The sequence below is a fragment of the Schistosoma mansoni genome, chromosome W (assembly GCF_000237925.1).
Source record: "Schistosoma mansoni strain Puerto Rico chromosome W, complete genome".
NCBI classification, from domain to species: Eukaryota; Metazoa; Platyhelminthes; class Trematoda; order Strigeidida; family Schistosomatidae; genus Schistosoma; species Schistosoma mansoni.
The window spans coordinates 47,808,304-47,833,009 of NC_031502.1; the positions used below are offsets into that span (position 1 = coordinate 47,808,304).

Sequence of the window (24,706 nt, forward strand, 5' to 3'; positions counted from 1 at the left end):
CTACTCACTCACTCACTCACTCACTCAATCACTCACACACTCAATCAATCAACCACACAACCACTCACCACTCATCACCCCGTGTCAATCCATCCACCACTGTCTGCTTCGACAAACTACGCAGTGTAACACGTTCACACGATGAGTCAGTGAGGGAGATTGTGTTTCATCCTGTCTGTTTGACACTTGTCCACTCAATGTATCTGCATGCCATCCCACGTGCTGAATCAAGTTCACACTGAGTTAAGCAGCAATCGGCACACATGACAGTAGTAGTGGGATACAGTGAGGAGACGATGTTGTGTGTGAGTGGGACTAGGCAAGTGACTGTGACTGGTCGGTGTTGTGAATGAATTAAATGAAGTGTGGAAGTAACAGGGCACACAGGAGTGAGAATGTGGAGAGTGTGACTTGGTGATTGTGGTTTTGTTTGTGGTTGTAGTACTGTTTTTGTTTGTTCGTTGTATTTGTAGTTGTAATTGAAATAGTATTCATAGTGTGGTCAACAACAACAACAACAACAACAACAAGAACAAGAAGAAGAAGAAGAACACGAGTGAGGACAATCCAATGTATTTGAAGTGAAAATTGCAGAGTGTCTTAGTAAAATGTGAGAGGAAAACAGTAAATACTTAATTCGCAAAATATCAATGAACCTTGACTGTTCCTTTGCGAATGTCAATCAATTGTCTCACAATTCACTGTTCCTTCATTTCAATACCAATGGCTTTCTGTTCACGTTCTTTCCTCCTCCAACTTGACGAATTTCTGCTGCCAGACATTCTATTCGTGACTCGTCATATATACTACTTATATAGATATAAGTAGTATTAGTATTAGTATTAGTATTAGTATTAGTAGTATTCGTTGTTATTGATGAGTGTGATGATGTTGGGCTGTGATTGTGTGATTGTGGTAGTATGTATGTGATAGTGGGTATTGCGTGTGATGTGAAAATGTGATGTTAGTGGTTGTGAATAGGTATGTTGATGGTGGGATTCGAACCGGCGCCGTTTAAAGGTGGTTCCCCATCCAACTCCTTAGACCACTCGGTCACACGGAAAATGATTGGAACTACACAAAACTTACTCATCAATTTCAACATTCCATTTCACCATCATCATGCAAATACACTCTGCTATTCACGACAACACTACACACTACACAACACATACTACTCACTCACTCACTCACTCACTCACTCACTCACTTACACACTCAATCACTCACACACTCAATCAATCAACCACACAACCACTCACCACTCATCACCCCGTGTCAATCCATCCACCACTGTCTGCTTCGACAAACTACGCAGTGTAACACGTTCACACGATGAGTCAGTGAGGGAGAGTGTGTTTCATCCTGTCTGTTTGACACTTGTCCACTCAATGTATCTGCATGCCATCCCACGTGCTGAATCAAGTTCACACTGAGTAAAGCAGCAATCGGCACACATGACAGTAGTAGTTGGATGCAGTGAGGAGACGATGTTGTGTGTGAGTGGGACTAGGCAAGTGACTGTGACTGGTCGGTGTTGTGAATGAATTAAATGTCTTATTTTGTTTATATAACTGAGTATAGTGTTGTGTATAATGGAACCAGTTTCTAAGCGGACAATGTACTTTTTAATTCTGTTCTTAGTCTTTGATTAATTTTATTCATGATTTGATAACCCTTGAACGGTAGACAAACAAAAGCCTGTTTCTTTTCTAATTAAAAAGTTGGAATATTTGATTCTTAATTTTCCTACATTTAAAATAATCCATTCAATGGAATACATTGAATTCATTATATTCTGAAATTATTATCGTTCTTACTTAGTGCAAATATATTTCATTCTATAATATTTTTTTTAGATTTTAGTTAAATCCCTTTATTATTTTGTAACGTACGAGCTACTTCAGTTGTTAGACTTGAAACGTTAGTTCTTTTTTACAAGTTAACAAAAGTATTCAATCACCAAACAGTTTAGATATTTTAAATTTACTAACACTGGGAAAAACACTGTATTGTGATGTAGGTTTGTTCTCTGAACTGGATGGTTTGATCGTGGAGCTTTCATCGTCCTTCTGAACGACATCATCAGCACAAACTTCGGGTAGAAGTGAAGTGTTTGAATTTCTCCACATGTGATTCACAGCTTGTCCTGTGCACCTCGATGTTGATTGGTTCTCACTGACCTTAAATCTGTCTTTGTTTTGGTTGTATCTCCTATTGGTTTGATTTTTGTTCCTACGTAGCTGCATAATTTTCTCGATTGGTTGATAAATTGGATTGATTTCAATATGCTTGTTTATTGCTGATTGACCTGAGTGCCAAGCCTCTAAAAATTCTCTGGTGTTTTTGGAATTGCCTCTGCCCAAAATCTCCACATTTTTCCAGTCGAATGTATGTCCGTAGTTGTCCACGTGTATTGATATGAGTGAAGAAATGTCGTGGCGTTTGACCGCTAATTGGTGTTTATGTAGGCGAAGATTCAGGGGGCATCCGCTTTGTCCGATGTAGTGTTTGTCGCAGTTGGTACAATTTATCTTGTAGATGATGTTTGTTTTGTCTTCTTTTGCCATTTCATCCTTTGGTTTGCATAAGATTAAGTGGAGGGATTTTGTTGGTTTATGGGCTACACCCACCTGAGCTACAAATCTTCTCCACCATCTCAACACTGTATGTTCCCATATCGAATTTTGGTAATTGGCCGTTATTTGTTTCTGAATTTAGGCATCACCTTAAAATTGATAAAATCTATCAGTAAATCTGTTGGAAATGATTTATAGACTCAGAATATGTATGTCTCGTTCCCAAAATATACAAGAACTCATTGTTTATCTAATCACTACTGCCTAGATAAAGTCATTTTCTAAACAGCTTTTCAAAAGCTAAATTATAATTTGTTTGTCTGTTGACTACTAACAATTTTTAAATTAAATACATACATTTTATTTGACTTTTTAGATCGGTGAAAGAAAATTTAATCGTGGTGCTTTATTAAATGCTGGATTTCTGGAAGTTTCCAAATTCAAAGAATATGGCTGTTTCATTTTACATGATGTAGATAAACTACCAGAAGACGACCAAATTATTTATACATGTGGACCAAATCCAACACATTTGTCAGCTTCATTAAGTACTTTTAATTACAAGTTAGTTCTATTTTGAATAAATTTTTGGAATGTTCTGTCATAAGAACGTGTGTGAAATCAAAAAAATACTGATTTCAACCTTGTTTGTAATAATGATACATAAATTTCACATGGTTGAAGATAATCAACAGAAATTCTTGGTTTCAGGTTACATTCACTCGACAGTAGAAACTACATTGGTAATCATAGTTAAGGTCGCCGATTCTGACAGCTAAATCGATATATCCTTAGTGTTCCTTTTTTCCAGTCTTTCGGTACTTCTTCCTCTCAAATATTCTTGAATAGAACGTGAAACATGTTTGCAGTTACCATTGTGTCTGACATCAGTACTTCAGCTGTTATGTTGTATTATTCTACTGCTTTCCCACTTTTGATTTATCCAATGGCCATCTTGATTTCTTCCGTCACTGGTGGAGTGACATCTATGGGAAGGTTTGTGTGTGCTGCTTCCATGTCCAAGGGAGTCAACGGAGTTGGTCTATTCAAGAGTTCCTTTAAGTGTTCTACCCATCCGTTGGTCTGTTCTTGAAACTCAGTGATTGTCTTTCCTTCTTTCTCCTGAACGATCTCTCTGGTTTGCAATATTACCCCGCTAGTTTCTTCGTTGTGTCACATAGCTGTTCCATATTTCCCTCTGTTTCAGCATTTTCCGCTATCGTTGCTAGCTTTTTCACGTATTTATACTCATTGGCTCTAATGCCTCTCTTCACTTGCTTGTTCGCTTCAGTGTATACAGCTTGTGCGTTGTATTTCTCTGTTTTTGTTCGACTGTTGTTAATTTCTGTCTTCTTGTTCTTCTTTTCTTGAATGCTGTCAAGGTTTTCGATAAAGATCCATTCCTTATGATGATGCTTCCTACGACCTAGAACCTCCTGACACGTTGAAGTTAGTGTTTCTCCTATCCCACTCCAGTTTTCCTACATGGTAGTTTCTTCTTCTTTGAGTGGATCATGTAAGTCTTGGAACCTGTTATTGAGAGCTGTCTTGAATTCGTTAAGTTTGTCAGTATATAGAAGGAAGGCTGTATTGAGCCTTTATAATGCTGTTTTTTAGTTCAGTCTTTCTTTAGCTTCAGTTTCATCTTGACCACAACCAGTGTGGTGTGGTCTACTTATATCCATATAAGTAGTATATGGTGTGGGTCAGACATAGAATGTATTTTGGCAGAAGACCGATGAGGAAAGAACTGAAATGAAGCGCAATCGTTTGGAAAATGCATGAGCAATGAAATTAGAGAAGAAACAGAGAAGATTGAAACAATTGGTTGTTAATTTGCAAATTGACTGTTCATTGTTTGGTTATCAGAATTTACTGAGATAGTCTGTAATTTTTGCTTAAATACATTCGATTGTCCCCAACTAGTGTTTTGTTCACTACATTTGGTGTCGCTGCCAACCAGGAGGAGGAAGGGTGCTGTTCTGCGGACGCCGCTGCGGGTCTGGAGTTGAGGTGCTAGTTGGGGCAGTCTGGTGTGGAGAGTTGGCGTCGAGTGGAGTGTTCTGGCGGGGCGGCGTTGGCTGTAGCGGGTGATGTCGACGGAGAGGAGCAGTGGGACGTGCGGCTGCTGGGCGGACATCGGATGTAGATGGCTCAGCAGGCCGGTGGAGTACGGGTGTTGGACGTCCCAGGTGCCGGGTGGATGCGGATGTTGGTGCCCCGGCAGGTCGACGGAGCTATGGAGGTCAGCGCGCCGCAGACTCGACATTCTGACGGAGAGTTTGGCACAGACTGCAGTGAAAGAAGATAGTGGCATGGCGAGCAGAACCACCGCATGAACGAATGCTTTAAAGGGGGGACGAGTGTGGTGTGGTCTACTTATATCCATATAAGTAGTATATGGTGTGGGTCAGACATAGAATGTATTTTGGCAGAAGACCGATGAGGAAAGAACTGAAATGAAGCGCAATCGTTTGGAAAATGCATGAGCAATGAAATTAGAGAAGAAACAGAGAAGATTGAAACAATTGGTTGTTAATTTGCAAATTGACTGTTCATTGTTTGGTTATCAGAATTTACTGAGATAGTCTGTAATTTTTGCTTAAATACATTCGATTGTCCCCAACTAGTGTTTTGTTCACTACACCAGGTGGTGATCTAAAGCTATGTCAGCTCCTCTCCTGGTTCTCACTTCTTCTACTGACCTTCTGAACATTTTAGTGATGCGAATATGATCAATCTGGTTCTTTGTTGTGTAATGCAGTGAGATCCATGCAGCTTTGTGTATATGTTCGTGGGAGGAGTTTGTACCACCTATAACCACTTTGTTGAAAACACATAAATTTGCAAATCTGTCATCATTCTCGTTCCCTTCTTCTGGCCTATTTCGTCCCAAGATATCTTCATACCCAATGCTGTCCATTCCGACTTTGGCGTTGGAGTCTTCCATTATGATGGTTATGTCCTTTCCTGAGTACTTCACTTTGATTGATTACAGCCTCTCGTAAAATTAATCTTTAACGTCGAAGTTTCTACCATTGGTGAAGGCATAATATTAAATAACATTCATTGTGATCCCCTCCTTCATCGTTTTGAAGGATGCTTTGATAAATGTAGATCCATGAGATTCCTATCACATCAGTGTTTTTTCGTGCTTCTTTGGACAGCATCAGTGCAACTCATTGTGTGTACGAATCATTTTCTTCTTCATGACCAAGATGCTACAGCGTATCTACTGAATGTAATCTATTCTATCCAGTTTGCGTCAAATGGGTTTCACTTACTGTCAAAACTGTCAAGTTGTATATCTTCATTTCCACAGCTTTTTGACTGGTCCTCCCCGTCCCCTTCATTGTCCGGAAACTCCATTTACCAATAATAATGGTTGCTTTGGTTGTTAGAAGGGTCAGTGGCCTCTTGATTTCAGAAGAATTTCGACTTTCACAATGAGGCCTCATAATTCTTGTAAATGGAGATCCTTCAACCCCCAGATCAGAGTTTGGATGGTACAAATTGTTTTTACTGGTTAGAGTTTTTTTTGGCAGTTTTACTTTCTTCTGGGCGGGATTACTGATCACATATCCAACTCGCCTTTCTTTATTCGGGTTTAGGATTGGCAATAACCCTAGGAGAGCTACACAGAAGGAGGAGGAGGTTTATACAAAATTCTTAAATTGTTTTAGTTAAAGACATTTGTTAATTTTATTGTAAAAAAATAAATAAATAATGAAAAATTTTATTATTCATTTCACAGATTAATTTATGAAAGATTTTTTGGTGGTGTTGTTACATTCACTCGTAATCAATATCTTAAGATTAATGGTTTTTCAAATTTATATGAAGGATGGGGTGGTGAAGATGATGATCTTTTATTACGTGTTGAACAATCTGGATATAATTTAAGCCGAATCAATGTATTAACTGGTCGTTATTATGCATTAAGTCATAATACAGATAAATTGAATGAAAAGAATCCAGAACGGTTCGTTGTTAATCAATTATGTATATATGCATACCATATTCTCTAAGTCATATTTAAAACAAGCAGAGTGAAAACTTGTTTGAATAATATTTTTCTTATAAATTAATATTTGTGTGATAGTTTAAATCGTAAGACTGTGGTGTGGGCTACTTATATCCACATAAGTAGTATATGGTGATAGTCAGACATAGAATGTATTTTGGCAGAAGATCGATAAGGAATGAACAGGAATGAAGCACAATCGATATGAAAATGCATGAACAATGAAATCAGAGAAGACGAACTGATATTTGCAGAAGGAACAGATAAGATTGAGACAATTGATTGTTATTCTGCAAATTAACTATTTACTGTAGGGTTATCAGAATTTACTTAGACAGTCTGTAATTCGATTGTCCCCAGTCGTGTTCTTGTTCACTACAAGACGACATCGAATGTAATAAATAGGATTTAGCAGTATCATGGATATTCATTAGGTGTTCTATTGACTGTCATTCATCAGCAAGTTTAGTCATAATCAATTATGTTTAATATTATTATTAATTTATTGTACGTTATAATTGTTTTTAGTCTAATGTTTATGAGATTAGCTTTTTATCTAGACTTTATAGAAGCACTATAGTCAGTGTGATATATAGTGTTTCAGATTTAGTGAATGGATTCTCTTAGGCTACAAAATCATCGGTTGCTAAAGTCAATAAGTGATTGATATGATTTGTAATCAATCACAGTAACACAGATACAATCCTTGCTCTTCTTTTCCTAAATACTGCATAGTTCGTTACTCAATGTAAGTCATTATCTCTTCAGTTAAATAGTTAGTGTTATCATGATTCACTGATTTATAATTTAACTTTAATGTATTTGTTTTCTAACTGCATCCATTTTTGCTATGATTACGTATTAAATTACTTAAAGTATACACCTTATTCTACATATTCCATTTGAATTGATCTTACTTGGCATTAACATATATATATCTAAACAGCAAAATATTTGACATATAAACAGCATCGCTTACATGTAAAATGAGAAACTATAATTTTGTAGAGCCTAAATTTAGAAGTAATGTCAAGTAAGGTTTTGATTTATGATAGATTGAATAGCATGATTCCAATATTTTTTTTTACTTTATTGATACATTTTTGGTTAACTACTCGAATTTCACTGGTTATATAGATGCGAAAATCACTAGTTATGTCTAAGTTGACTATGTGAATCGAAAAACTTGTTAAGTTAAAAAAAAGTAGTGATTTTTCGCCTTCCAGTTCACTAATAAGGTTTCACTGGTAAGAGACAATAACGCAGTTATATATTTTAAATGAAGATTGGTTACTTCTCAGGAATTAATTATCAGGGGTTACCATAATGACTAAGATTTAAAGATTATGATTAGTTAAGCTCATCTATCTTATTGTATGTAGTTTTCAACAATTAACATTTTAACATGATAACTTTAATAATTAACTTACGTTTTTGTTTTTAACAAAATTCCCAATATTCAAATGCATTTAGTTTCAAGTTGTTAAAAACTTCAGAGAGTCGATTTAAAAGTGATGGACTGAACAGCTTGAAGTATACTGTTACTCAGTCGAAATCAATGCACAATGGTCTAATTTATTGGATTTCCATTGATATACATCCTAACAAGTAGTAATAATTTAATGTACAAGTAAGTTGTGTCTAAGCTTTCATAAACATGATATGTTTTATTGTTTGGAGAATATTTTAATTATATCACTTTTGAATCTCTTTTAAATTAATACTCTATTTCTCCTTATAAGTTATTATAAGGAAATCAAAAAGAGCATTGGAGAGAAAAGCAAATCTTTGTTTCAAAAATAAAGTGGTTGAAAGCAAATGGAAAAAATGAGATATTTATTAATCGAAGTAAGAACAAACTGGAGGATAAGCAAAGATGGATAGTGGCTAGCCGTGAAATCCAGGAAGCGCGTTTCGTCCTATTTGGGACTCGTCAACTGGATGTACCTGCATCCCAGAGTTGATTTTCACTCTAAGACTCGAACCCAGTACCTTTCGCTTCAAACGCCATTGCGTTATCCACTCAGCTACTGAGTCCTGATAGCCACTTGCTTGTGCGATGGGGTGAAGATTAAATTCATTTATTATTATTTGTTTGAATCTTCCTATGGATGTCTAGGACTGCAGTTGAACATCAATTCTGGGATGCAGATACATCCAGCTGACGAGTCTCAAATAGGACGAAACGTGCATCCTGGATTCCACTGCTACCCGCTATCCATTTTTGCTTATAATGCTTGTATATTAGGCTATATCGGGGCTATACGCACAGTATGCACATATGCCAATTAGAGACTGACCAGTTGCAGTCCTGAAAACATCAATGGGGAGATCCAAACAAACAATACTAAGTAAGATTTAAAATGAATTGTTTGCTTTATGTTAACTTTAGTCGGTATTTCATTGAACTTGTTTTGATGGTTCTTGGGAATAATTAGAATGGAATAGATAATTATTCTTTCAAATAAGAGGATGAGAATGAAAGTATATATAGTTTTTTGTAAGATTAACTAATTTAATTGATCTTAATGAGTGGAATATTTTTTTATGGAACTTGCTGATATATTATTTTCACTTCAAATAAATGAGACCGTTTTTTTCCTACTGTTTTCATATTAAAACCTGATTATTGTATCGGTTTTTGGAAGGTATCTATGTAAGATACACTTTGAATTAACAGCTAATAAACAGGTCATCGGATTCATAAATAAAAGTTGTCTTTTATGATATTCAATGAAATGAAAATAAACAGTTCAGCTTCACATATTATTGCTATCATCTAGTACATTGACATTCTCTGTAATGTTAGCTATTTATCACTTTATAGTTAATCTTATTTTGGATTATAAATTTAAAACTGTCTAGCGATTTGAGAATTCAAAATAAATAACTATGCTTAAGTCTATACGAATATTCGTCAATATTAGAACGAATAGTTTGAAAAAAATTGGGCGCCGAGTATAGAGAAGTCATTATATGTAAAAATTATATTTAAAATAATCCTAGCGATTGAAATTTAAATAGTTCCAATCGCTGGCATAAAGGGAACATGACAGTTATTATGAACAAATTAGACTACGAGAAAAGAGCCAGGAAATATCTACAAGAGGAAACAGAAAGTAGGACAACGCTTAATAAACTTAAGGCTGAAACCAGTAAAATCTTACAGTCGATAAAGGTCAAACTAAGACCGTCATTATGGTTCTCATTATATCTAAAGAGTTGTATCCCTTGTAGATTCTACGAACTTCCAAAGATTCAAAAGAATAATACTCCACTAAAACCCATGGTTAATTTTACGAACTCACCGACATACAATCTAGCGAATTACTTAGTTAGGATACTTAAACCATACGACAAATTAATTAATCATGGGATTAAAAACTCTATGGAATTCAAGTATAATATTGACACCATCTATATAGAAGAGGAAGAAATGATGGCAAGTTTTGATTTATCTTCTTTCTTTACTAATGTATCCATCAATAGAGGATTGGATATTACTTATGATTGTTTAGAATCTGATTCAGGTTTGAATTTACGATGCCCATTAGATCCTTTGACTTTATGAAGTGCTTGGTGACCTTTACAAGCAGAAAGAAGTTGTAGCAATGGGTTCACCAGCTTCTCCGATTGTAGCAAATTTATTTATGCATTCCCTAGAAACCAGTGAGATCACAAGATGTGTACGTCCACCAAAAGTCTATTTACAGTATGTAGATGACATTTTTATTATCATTGAATGGAATGGTTTAGAAAGATTGCTTGAAAATATAAACAGCATTTCGAAGACCATTAAGCTAACAAAGGAAAGAGAATCCAGTGACCACAAACTAGCGTTTCCCGATTGTTTGGTTGAACGAAAACATAATAATAAGTTGAAAATAAATGTATTCAGGAAATCAACACATTCTGATAGATACTTAGATTATGGTTCGACTCATGCGTTTTTACGAAAGTCACAGTGGTAAAAAGTTTAATTAACAGAAGTAATAATCTCGTTACAGATAAGGAAGACCAACAGGTTGAATTGAATAGAGTTTTGTCTACACTCAGGGATATCAACTACCCCAAAGAGTTTTTAAAAAAAATTATTAGAAATGAAAGAAAAAACCAAAGCAGAATGTATGCCGAAAGATTGGTAGTCCACAGTGGTCATCCCATACCATAGGAAAACATCGGAAGAAATCAAGATGATTGTAAACAATCATGATATAAAAGTGTGCTTTCGAGCTTGTGATACTTTAAGATCAGCATTAGTGAGAATTAAGGATAGGTTCCTAAGGGAAAAACAACGGAATGTTGTCTATGAGATCAACTACCATGATTGTAATACAGCTTATATGAGAGAAACTTCTAGACAATTGAATGTGAGGTTGAAGAAACACAAACAACGTTTGAAAAATGGTCCTGAATCCTCAGTTGATCTAAAGAAACTTGAGAATAGGTCAGTGATAGCGTTACATGCATTGGAAACAGTATACAAGATCAATTTTGAAGGGACCGAAACACTTCAGAAATGTTTTAAAGTACATAAAATAAAACTGACAGCAGAAGCTCTCTATATATGGGCGAGCAAGAACAGTCTGAACAGAAATGATAGTATTCAACTAGCAACTGTTCGGTAAATATTCGTTAACAAGTAATTGGACCCATTCTCTATTCTAACCTGTTTATTTTACATGCATCGTTATTCTGACTGAACTTAATGTTGGTTATTTGAGCAACACAATTATGTGTTTGATGATTCTCATTTTACATGTACGTCGATGATTCAGAAGCAATTTTTCAAATTTCAACTTCCACTTCTACTTTTTCCTTCATATAAAAAAAAATTAACACCGAATATCAACTATTAATAAATCAATCTTACACAAACATACACACAATTCATTCAGTCATTTATTTTCACATCGTGAAGTTTTCATATGATTCCCATTTAACTGACTCATGTTATCCTATTTACTAAAGTCAACGTCTAAGTATGATTGGATTAGCACAGTTTAGATTTGATTTGTTTTGATTATCGAACGGTATATATTTCCTTGGTTTTGATTATTACTCTGAAGAAGTCCTGACAAGTTCACTGGATGAAACGTTGGAATTATTTAAATTCCAATCGCTGAGATTATTTCAAATATAATTTTCACATATAATGACTAAGTCTCTGATTTGAACTAATCAACGATAAATGAGACGTTGAAATTGAATTTTTGATTGATGAGATATATTCGAGCTGAAAGCCCCCCTAATAGTATCCGAGATCAACTCAACTGATTGAAATGTAGATACTGACAAAATGAACATACTTCCCACAACCTACTTACTTTGTGAAGAACAACGACTACAGTTTTCTTTTGAAACGAAGCGAATATTTACATAGCGCTGTTAACTAGTTTGTAATGATAAAGCTCTCTATTATTAGTACAACACGGGCTAATATCAATTTCACAAAACGATTTTCTTTTCAATAGTGATCTAGTAATAAGCTACATAAATAACTTCTTGTCATGTATATATACATTCAGTGTATGTATTGTTATTTCTATACATTAGACATATAATTTAATGTCATTGTACTTCTTTGACATTTTAAATTTGTAATAAAAACTTCCTAACCAAATAACTTCTGTTTGCTTAAAAAGATACTAAGTATTTTAATGAAGTCTACGGAAAACGAGTACACAGTTAAATAATTCAAGTGTACTGAGTAGAGAAATTTTGACATTTTATTTCTTTTATGCGTCAAACAGAATATTCTCATATGTTGTATTTCGCCTTCATTGAGACAAATAATAAATGGACAATTCTACTGAAACAAAATACTTTAGACAAGTAAGAATATGCTATTTCAATAAAACCTTTCTTTTCACAAAACACAAAGTTAATTACATGACTAATGTCCACTGACATTGACGATATTTGTCTCGAATGATTTTGTAATGTCTTTCAATGCTTCATTTCCTCCTAACTGATATTCACTTTCCAGTTGAGGTTAATTTTGTCGACTATAAAAGCTCTTTTCTCATTCGTGAACCTTATTTGAATCTTCATACTCCTAGAAGTCTTTGGTATCAAACTTATTTAAATAATGGGGCGGAAACCTGGAGAACAACGTAGGCCACCATTCAGAAGATACAGGTGTTTATCAACAGTTGTCTACGCAAAATACTTCGGATCCGTTGACCAGACTCTATCAGCAACAACCTACTGTGGGAGAGAACAAACCAGATTCCAGTGGAGGAAGAAATCAGGAAGAAGCGCTTGAAGTGGTTAGGACACACATTGAGGATATCACCCATATGCGTCACAAGACAAGCCCTCACGTGGGATCCTGAAGGTCAAAGGAGGAGAGGAAGATCAAAGAACACATTGCGCCGAGAAATGGAGACAGACATGAGAAGAATGAAAAAAGGTTGGGCAGAACTAGAAAGGAAGGCCTAGGACAGAGTGGGTTGGAGAATGCTGGTCGGCGGCCTATCCTCCATTGGGGTAACAGGCGTAAGTAAGTAAGCTATTGAAATAAAAGATAGACTATTAGAATATATTGCTAGATTTTAACAGCATTCTAAGGGAGATATCATGTTAATTGCATGTAAATCTAGGATTGAATATTTTAGTGGAACAATAATGGACAACATATTTCATGAGATCCGTATTACAAGACTCAAATGTATATCGTTATATCCTATTTGAGGTCTTGAATGCATACATCTAAGATGCTTCATAGTAGGAAGCCATAACTTTCTAGTACTAATCTTGTTTTGCTTTGTATTTATAGATTTGTTAAGACTTTTATACATTTTTGTTTTTCTACATCTGTTTTTGGTTGCAAATGTGAATGCAGGTATCGGCAAAACAAGGGCAGCATCCTTACAATCGAAGAACATGTGCAACTCAGACAACTGTCAGTCAACACCGAAGTCTCACTCTTCAATGCAAACGTCAAATCAATTCTATTGTACGAAGCTGAAACTTGGAGAACTACTACAACTATTATCAACAAATTTTAAGTATTTGTAAACAGTTATCTACTCAAGATACCCACTGTCCGATTGTCGTATGCCATCAGCGAAAAGTTACTGTGAGAGAGAACGAACTAAACCTCATCTGGAGAGGAAATTAGGAGAAGACTCTGGAGGAGGATAGGATATCCACCATCAAACTGCATCACGATGCAATCCTTAACTCGGAATTGTGAAGGGAAGAGGAATAAAGGAAGACCAGAGAACAGATTGCGTCGGGAATCGGAGGGAGATATGAAAAGAATGAAAAGAAACTGGAAACAACTGGAGATGTGAGTCCAGGACAGAGTTAGGTGGAGAATGCTGGTAGGCGTCTTAAACTCTTTCACGAGGGTTATAGGTTTAAGATTGCGAACCATATGATTTGCCGCTAACATATTATTTCTAACTGCATTATAACATGAGTTAAAGCTGCCAAGGTTTAAAGATATTTTCCCATCTGCTCATCTTTTGTCTAATTCCATGATGGTCCTTGGATAGTGCAATATCTTCAGGAAGAACGCTGTAATAAGGCCAGTAAATTATTCAACAATTCTAGACGATTATAACCATAATAAAAACACAAATTTGCCAAGCACTTATCATTGATTGTCAATAAATTGAATGTTAAAGACAATTTCATAGTTGTGTTCTATAATTTCAGGCATTTTTCATCAAAAGAATGTAATTTTTGTAGAGCGATACGTCTTACTTTATCCTTGACACTCTCTACATACCCTTCCACGTATTACATATAAGTAAGAATTGATCCGATAAGTTATATTGAAAAGTAAATTACTGCTGTGATAACAGTGAAACTACAAAATGAATTCGTCATTCAATATTTACATTTTCAAAGCTTATTTGGTTAAAGTAAACTTTTAATTCAAAACGAAAACTGCATTTTATGGAGTTTGTAACGTAAACCTATATTCAGTTAATAATCTATCTGTAATCACATGAGTGATAAATAACTGAAAAATTAAACATAAAATTTTCTGAACAATATAATTCGACATAAAGTAGTTGAACCGATTGTCTTATGTGTAACACACCTGTGGTGTGTGAGTTAATCAATTCTCCATTTTCTGACAGGAAGTATGAGATCAAGTAGAAGATTATTAAGTGTAGATTTTAGTTGTGCATTTCAATATAAGTAATGTAAATATCAACCTATCAACCGTCATATGTTAATCCATAAACATTTTACGAATCGTAAAAGCTGCAGTCCATTGTTAACCTATACTGTTGAATGTGGTTTTACCAACGCGAATGACCTACCGTTCCCATCGTTTACATTGACTGGTTATTCAAGACACACTTGTGGGTACTACTTAAATCAATCGTAAACGTATACACCGTATTATACATTTCATATCCTTACTTACTTACTTACGCCTGTTACTCCCAATGGAGCACTTCATATCCATAATACACAATCCCACTTTCCTTATAGTATAAGTCTTCTACTTAAATATCGTGGTCTAGCTTCGATTGACTCATTATTTCAACCATAAAATTACTAAAATCTCCACAAAAACCCCCTATTGATATCAAGGACGTATTGGATTATCTTCGAGATAATCCCTTAGGCTTCACATATCAATTATCCTAATAACCTCTATAAAATAAATACTACAAATGTGTAAATTTCAGAAGACAATACGAAGCGTCGACTACAGGTTATTATTGAACAGCGTGAATCACTAAGCCAGAAGCAAACAAAATGAATTCGATTAGTAGTTTAGGCAACTAAATTTTAAGTAAGAAAAAGGGGTATGTGCATAGGCTGTCCATATGTGATCAAGCATATACGTCCAACAGACATGATAGTAACAATACTAATACTGAGTTATCAAATTGTTACTGTTTCCAACACCAGTCTGCCAAATAAGTTAATTGAAGGGCTTGACAAACTGAACGTTAACAGATTTTAAATGCAGTAGTGGTGCTACAAGTGTCTGTAGTGTCGGTTGATAGGTTAAATTAATATACCTTATTCTAGCTTCTGGACAAGCCAATTTATCTACCCATCATGAGTCACGTTTTGACCTTGTTAATTATTTACTTATCTACCTTATTTTTATATGAGCGTATGTATCTGTATATACAATACTTTCCCTATTCATCACATTTCTATAATTTATTTTCATCTGATATAGATATCGATTAACGCTTGATTAAAGCGATTTGGCTTACTCGCCATCTTCAATGCGTGTCATTTCTGCTTCTCGATCTTCAATTCGCTTCAGCCCTCTGATTTCCTGTCCAGATCAATGAATGTGCAAAATATATGTATTCGAAATCCATTCTCGTATTTGACTTATTTAACTCCGTTATTCCTCAACGCGGATTCAGTCATGTATTTATTGTAACATGTATATTCAGCGATTTTTTGTAACGACAAAATAAATACCACATATTTTCCCTAATTGTCATACTTTATATTTAACCACATTTATATTCAATATCTATTGTTTCTCTGTATCAATGGTAAAGAAACGAATATATTTGTTTGGTTATATCTAACATACACTACACTACCACGGTTCTTAGAATGTAAACGCTCTCTCCGCCGTCCATTCTTCTGCGTTATTGGTCACGGCCCTTGATTGAAGATTATAATAGTATTATAGCATCCCTTTAGGCCTTCCCACACTACTTTGGAGCTTCTGTCCGAATCGCTATTAAATAATACTACAGGATTTAATCTTCTTCATTTTGCCGCTGGTGCCATCACGTGCAGAGGAACTTTTGCTAATCAAGTAAACTAATTTGTGGTTGTTATCTCAGAGAGCAGCTTACAAGTAACATTCATTTCATAACAACTGCTACTATTTTCTTGTTCAATATACTGTTTTATATTTTGACTGTAATTTGTTACCTTTTGCGTTACTCATAGACATACGCTTGGGTTTGTAGTGTTAATTCTCTTGGTACATTGTTAGTGACGTTGCGTATTGTTATATTTTGGCTAAGCTCTTTTCCTGGGATCCACCACATATTACATACGAGGATAGACATGATTTATGTTTTGACAACAATCATTCATATGATCTAATTGGAATAGGATTCTAGCCCCCTACATGTCCTTGAATCACTGATCATGTCTAGCGAAACCACTGAGTGATCAATGTGGCTGTAGTCTCAGACAAAATAAACAGGTCGGTTGACGAAGCTACGAGCTTATGTCGATTAACGTGGTTGATACGTGTTGCTCAAGCCTTCCCACCTACTACGATGACATGCGCTGCCAGTCGGCGTAGTATTTCAAAAGAATACCAGAGCGACCAAAGCAACACAAGATATTAGTCCACGAACTTATAGGCTACCACCCTGAGCCACATAAGTGGGGAGTAATGCTATAATTATAAATTACTATTTTACATATAGGTTAACATGGGGACATACATCGTCTAGTACTGTAACACGCCTACATGGGTTATTCTGGCTTTTGAGCAGACCAATTAATTAATCTGTTTCGAGTCTATATTTATATTATATATATATATATTTCGACCTTGTCAATTATTCGCTTATAACCTCGACTGTCCTTATATGAGCATACTTTTTGCTTACCACTTACTCTGATCATAACCCATTTTTAGCTTATTTTTTCTGCCTGAGTACAAACGGCGAGTCTTGCTTTATCAAATCGAGTTGAGACCCTTGCCTTCTACATTTCGTTTCTCCCGTTGTCTATCTGCGGTAACGACTGCATGAAATATACATATCAAAAGCCCTTCTCGTGCTTCACTTATTCCGTTAATCACAAATGCGAATTAAGACAGTAAATATAAAAGAGAGCTGGTGGGATATCCATTTGGTTGTAATCATATCATACGATCAAATCGGAGTCAGGTAACGGAGTCACGATACGGAAACTGACCGTAGTAACACAGTTGCATTCATTATTTATCTTATAAGCTTTTAGTCTGATGCATACAACCACTGCCAGGGAAGTCCCACTCATTGTCTTCTCGCAGCTGGGGTGTTGTTTACAAAATTGAGAGGACGAAAAGCGAATGTCCAGCGCTTTAACCGGGTTGGTGGATATGGAGGGTCCAGTTAAGGGCGTTGGAAAATCCTGATTCCAAATCATTGGTGCACATGAACTCCAGGATCCTAAGGAAACAAACCATGGGACTGCTTCTTCTTACGTTGCTCCACTGTCTTGCGGGCTAGACCTTCAAATCAAAGGCTCGAGGCGTGGCCCCCTAAGAAAACCATCTGCCTCAGGTTGAGGATCCTGGCAGAACCCCAACCCCCACACAGATCAGATGATTTGTGTGGCACATATCTATTTGGTGCCTCCTTATACTGATGTTTATGTGTTTAAATAAATAGTGTCATTTTATTACTTTTCAATTTTTTAGTCAAGTTCCTTCGTATTAATTATATTTTCATATTTCGCTTTCTAATGAAATGGATATTATTATTACTTATACTCTACTTTTCCCTATCTTGTTAATTTAAGAGGTGCGGCAACTCTGATCAATACATACTTGTACTATCCAACTGCTTGAAACCAACCGACTGAAAAATCAAGTAAAGATAGGAAGTAGTATTAACTTAAATTCTTTGAAAAAAAATCATATCTGGCAATATGAAATTAGATAGAAAAAAAAGCAACCGGTATAGTGGTCAAATGGACTCAGGAATATATAATAAAAGGCGATTAGAAAAGTATGGAGTAAAAAAATAGAGATATTCTTTCATTTGATAATATGGATACATCTGTTAATGATTTAAACACAAAAAAGAACGTATTTACTTTGTTAGAAATCAGTGTACTACTTGTTACACGTGAACAGGATTAGAATTTCTAAAATATTCTTAACAGCTTATGTTACTAGATGATTTGTATGTCGTTGTTCTAGGTTTTTCTATAGGTTGAATGGAAATTACTTTGGAAATGGTAACCTACTAGAGCACTATGCCCAACATTTTCAACTGAAGATTTATTATAAATCCTTTTATTACTCGTTCTGTTTTCTCTTTTTTCTCGACAGCCACGAGGAAATATTACATTAAATGTTGAATGACTCTGTTTACCAACTAGATTTGTATTGTTTCGATCACATAGGTTAGGAATCGTAGGCACCGTTTTAGGGACATAATTGCTTTCTAATTCGTGGATGCTATAAAATGAATCTGAAGATGATGGAAGACTGATTTCAATCTTATCACAAAGATCAATAAAAGTTGTTAAAGTATTTATCACTTTGGTTAGCCTAGATGTTGCATCGGAATTTCTTTCTTTAATAAGGAGAAGTTTCGGAAGCCATACTCTAATGACTGAATAGCGTCTGCTGGAGGGCTCTAAAGAATCTAACTGAGTAGCTAAAAAATGTACCAGCTTTCCAGAGGGAAACAGTATCCAAGGCTGTGCAAAAGTGAAGTAATTTGACTGTTTATTCTCTGGTACAAGACAGTTGAGAGTTGTAATCACACCTTCGAGACTGTTAAAAGTTGACTGTATAGCATTAAAGCTGTGTACAACATCCGCTCTGTAACTAGTAGTTTTGCTACCCGAAATCAATAACTGATCGGGCATCGTGCTTAAATTATTATAAAATTCACACAATTCACTAATAGATGAGCCATCGTTGTATATATTTGCGACAGCACAGGAAGCTACAGCAAGTCCAACAGACGACTCACTAAACACAGAAGGGATCTCAATAGAAGTATTTTTTAATTGTTGAAACCAAAATGATAAAACAACTGCCAAACTGTAAAGGAAATTAGGGATTAAATTGTTTTCCGGTAGTTTGGCAAAATTCAGATTATCTTTAATAACTTCATCTGTGCTAACTTTGCTGAAATCTAAAGGAATTTGTTTGACTGAGATTCGAAACATCACTAGTTTATCATTTCGTCTCGCATATTCAATAACATCAGGATTTAATCCAACAAGTTTATTTTCCATACTTAAACTGCTTTCCAACGATACATAAATTTGATAATCTAATCTTCGAATTAAGAGAGATGTTTCATACACTGACAATGGACATTTTGGATCTTCAACTACGGTCTTGAGGAAAACACCTAGAGATGAATAGATAGATGGATTTGGAAATACTGTTCCCTTCCTGAAATTATAAAGAAGACGAGGAGGCCACCCATTTGTGTAATCTTCATGCCATAAGTATGCTACATTGGTACCTTTTAGTGAATCAATCACATCCTCAACACTTCCATTGGATCTGAACGCCGATTTAATAGTTGAAGTATCATTAAAGTAACTTTCATCACTTAATAGACTCATAACATTTTTAGTTTCTTCGAGAGGGCAAACAAAACGAGAAATGCCATGTATCATATCGTTTATTATAGAAGTGCGCTGTTCAACTGGATAACAGTTAATAACATCTTCTAGCGGCTTAATTGAATTTGAATCGAACTGTGAAAACCACTCAAGGAGTACAGATAATCGACGTTGTGCGTATTTTATTGTTGAATTGTTTGTTTGTAATTTTTCTTGTAATTCTAATGGAAGTCTCACATTAGAAATAACATCTGTACCAAGTAACACAGCTAAAAAAGGCAAATGAAAATCTGAAGATTTCGCCAAAATTGAAAGTTTAGGAATAAATTTGTGAAACAGCATCGCTTTTTCACCATTATTTTTACTGGAGTCATTTAACAGACTCAAATTTAAATTGGCCAGATGAAGTGGAAGAAATGTCGGACTCAAATATGGTTGGGAAATTAAATTATTAAGAATATTTTGTCTCTTCGACATAAGTATATAATAATCAGATGATAAACCAATAACTGGACATTGTAAAATTATAGCAATAGCGGTACAAACAGTTGCAGGAAAAGATTTAACTCTAATGCACTTGAATTGGAACTCATTCAAAGCATACATAAATACTTTTCTGGCTGAAAAACTGCGTGCTATAGGGACTTTATCCGGTGCATTTAATTTTAAGGCTGTGATATGTTGTGACAACAGGTTAAATTCTATCCTTTGTTTATACTTTAATTGTCTGTTCTGTTAGTAAGAAATGAATAGCAAATAGAATTATTTATATGATTAAAAATAACTAGAATTTTTTTCATTTTATCAATAATCTTTTTAAAAAATCTCATTCTCGTTGAAAAGACCTTTTTACCCGTTGTCGGCTAAACATTATGTAGTATGATAAGACAGTATGTTTAAATAACAAGTAGACACAGTTTGAATTGATTCCTTATGATCAAGGAAATGCAACTTCCAATAATTTTCTCATGAAAAGATTAATTTTTCCGCCATACAATATAGAAAGTCTTTGAAATAACTTCACTTCATACAACACTAGCCGTAAGCCTTAGTTTAGCAACTACATAAGATATTTCAATTTATCTTTCAAGGACTAGCGTTTTTTTCGTACTAATTAAGAGTTTGAATGTAAATTTATGCTGAAAGTGACTTTTTGTCACGAAGTTATATAAGCTGGAGAACTATTGAAAACGATAAAGCACTGATCAGCTTATTTTATCAATTCTGGGCATTCCTCAACAGTTACTATCTACGATCACACGATGCATAGAGCCGAATACCTCATGGTGGTTAGAATATCTTTAGACCACACAATAACAATGAAATGAATTCAAATTCCTAACTTCAGTCAATTTGCGATGTAATGCAACTGCAATCCAATGCTGTCGGTCAATTACTGTCTCGTTTACGACAAGGTCCAACTTCACAAACCCCATCCATAAAGTACTTTTGATTAATTATCACTACTACGGGTATTATTATCGTTATTGCTTTTATTAATATAAGTTTTAAGATTACCACCTGCCTCTCACTACACACTACAATCCAAAATGATCGTAGCCCACTAATATCCATTGTCCATTACGAACTAAAAGTCAATTACTTATGAACAGATAATGGGTCTTTTTAAAATGACAATATTTAGCAGAAGATATCAAAAAATTATAGACTAAGAAGACATTATAAAACAAGTCTGAATTTAACTCCCCCAATTTAGGAAGTGATATTGTATCATAAACCATAAAAACCAAAAGACTGTGAATAAAATGAATGACACCAAACAACTTGAATCTTCTAGATAGTTAGTTCTGTTTTCCGCTCTAAATAACAGATTCGTAGATGCTTCTAATGGCTTTGTCATTTTCATTCTAAATACTTACTTACTAACTCATGTTAACCCTCATGAAGGAGCTTAAGACGCTCACCAGCATTCTCCACCTAACTCTGTCCTGGACTCATATCTCCAGTTGTTTCCAGTTTCTCCTCATTCCATTCATATCTCCCTCCGATTCCCGACGCAATCTGTTCTCTGGTCTTCCTTTATTACTCTTCCCTTCACAATTCCGAGTTAAGGATTGCATCGTGATGCAGTTTGATGATTCCCGCAATGGATGTCCTATTCTCCTCCAGAGTATTTTCCTAATTTTCACTTCAGATGAGGTTTCGTTTGTTTGCATTGAAGAGTGAGACTTCGGTGTTGACTGACAGTTGTGAAAGTGAAAAGTCACATGTACGGTTTCTGACTGGCTGATTACTACACTGCTACTATGTTTATTAGCATCCCAGGATTTTCGGGAAAACCAAAGGACTTTTAAAATACTATAAAAGCCCTGTATTTTCTGTACATAAATGAACCTTTGGAGTATAGTGCTTCTCACATATTTTGCGCCTTTTCTCTCGTGTTCAAGTCACTGTGTAGACTTAGCTTGGGGTTACGAGACTAGCTTAGGATCAGAGTATAGCGTTCAATTAGCAAGACTTATCACATCTGTAAAGTCCAAATTGTCTAGTCACATCCAAGCTGTTCATTGTATTCCATGCTTCACCTGAAATGTGGAGGTCCTCATAATCCAGTCGATTATCAGAAGAAAAAGAAAGGGAGAGTAGACAGTCTTGTCTGACACCGGTCCTCACTTGCAATGCATATCAGCTATCCTCCATGCACGACTCCACAGTGTAGTCCGTCGTACGAATTTCGTGTGATGTCTACAATATTCTCAGGTACACCGTAGTGTCGAATAAAGGTCTATAAAATTCTCCTGTTAAGAAAGATTTATCGGGAGAGACCAAAGAAGACTGATTTACAGTCAAGTTAATTCGGTTATATATATATAACCAATGGCCATTAATTTTAGAATTTTACCAACTGGCTAATCATCACTAAGCACGAAATTACTGTTAAATAACCAATACATGGAAAACTGATTGACAGTCAAATAACTGATTACAATTGGAAATACACTGAAAGTTATTGAATAGAATTTACTCTAGTTCAACGAGAATGCATTGAAATTGACTGAAAAAAAGCCTTACATAGACATACGAAATCAAGATTAGTTTCCTTCTTTATACACCGTATTTCGGGACATAACGAGCTCCCAATCATACATACTATGCTACCTTTAGGTATGAGATCGTTATACATAAATGTTCCAACTATGGATAGTTTTTTATATACCCAACCAAATCGGAGAGAGAAAATTGGAAGCCTCAAAAAATATATCATTTACTATTATTGTATTCTAACGAAATCTCTTAGATTTAGTGACTATGAAATTATGCTTATGATAAAAAAATTCACACTACTGTTCCTATACAATTCTGAACTTATGGTTTGGATGATTGTTAATTAATCTGATTACTTAATCCTAGGCTACATGGGAGCATCTGACTTTAATACCGGTTAAATTGCTGACGATATACAAAAGCGACCTTAAAAATATTTCTTCCGACTGGTGTTTCGAAGAAGTTACATGAGGATTGACCAAGATAGCTTGAAACTCCTGACTGTAATTTAGGAAAGGGACAGTTGATGGGTTTTAGCAAAACAAACTTGTCAAGTACTTCAGTTTAGGAACACTACACAAATTAAACAAATAAGCGTATTAATCTTGAGATGTTTATCCAGAATGCTAGGGAATGATACGTCTTCACAGCATAAATAAAAGCAATTTGCAACGTGTTTGTAAGTGAGGATTAGGACTAATGTTAACTTTTGTGAAAAAGCCCTTACTTTCATGTCACAGCAACCCCTGAGAATGAAGTACGGCTCCACATTCGAGCATTGCAAATTCAAAAAGAACGAACGCACAGCCATGTAAATCGAAAGATTCTCACCACCATACAGTCCTGTAGAAAACTTATCATGTAGAAAACCAACTAAGTCGTCAGTGTCCACAACGACTTTTGTATCTTTCAGAAAGAAAGGTTCCCATGAAACGAAACTTTCTAAAAGAATTTTATCTAGGCCCAGCACGGTCATTGCCAATTTATAGGGGTTTTGAGCAGAACGATATATAATCTAAAAAAATATTTAAAAAATTAAGTCTTCTGAGTAGAGCCTTGGCTTTATCAAAATACGATGACTTCGACAGTTGTAAAACTTCAGAAAATAAATGATATGCGAAAAGCATTGAAAAATAACTACTAAAATATTACTAGCACACACTAATAAAGATGATAGAAAGGGGATGGGAAAACCATACAGATTTACGTGACTTAATCCAAAAAGGAACTCCGTCTGTAGCTCTTGTAGAGTTACTGCCGGTCTCAAGCCCGGGTAAAAGGGGAGGATCGGGCATGGGGTTAGCGACCCGATCCCGTAGAAAACTAACTAGCTAAAAAACGCTAACCAGAAAAAATAATCCAAACCATTTAAACTCTGCCTTCCGAGTTCAAGAAAGAATTGTGACGCCTCATGATGAAAGGCGAGTTTTTTGGAAGTCACGAGGCCGCTGTGGGATTTAATTTGTCTTACAGATATACTACTAAAACTGTAAACGCGACACTGGCGATCCCAGAGTCTATGTGAAAGCTATAGTCAGAACAAGGACAACTTGACTTTAAACTTTATCTGTTTCTGAACATAAAAACAATTAGATTAGTACAATAATTAAACAATTACAGTCATTAAGTGAAACGCACAAACACACCGACCAGTAATGCGTGTCTTATCGAAATGAATAAAAATTATGAGTCACATCAATATAATAGGATAATAATGTTTTTCAATTGGTAGGTCACATGCAACAGGGATAGTTTACAGACACATCATACCAGATTAACGTGGTGGGAGCTTAAGCAACGATTTGATTGTTTATTTATGGAC

The 24,706-nt window shown here is 35.3% G+C and overlaps 1 protein-coding gene across 1 annotated transcript; it reads right to left on the reverse strand.

The window, feature by feature from the left end:
* Positions 1 to 18,101: 18,101 nt before the first annotated feature.
* On the reverse strand, positions 18,102 to 23,860 carry Smp_130620 (hypothetical protein; the record flags this gene model as incomplete). Its single annotated transcript, XM_018789948.1, has 3 exons — positions 18,102 to 18,143; positions 18,535 to 20,610; positions 23,612 to 23,860. 3 exons carry the CDS (start codon positions 23,858 to 23,860, stop codon positions 18,102 to 18,104), a joined length of 2,367 nt encoding a protein of 788 aa, XP_018655340.1.
* Between the last annotated feature and the right edge of the window lie 846 nt (positions 23,861 to 24,706).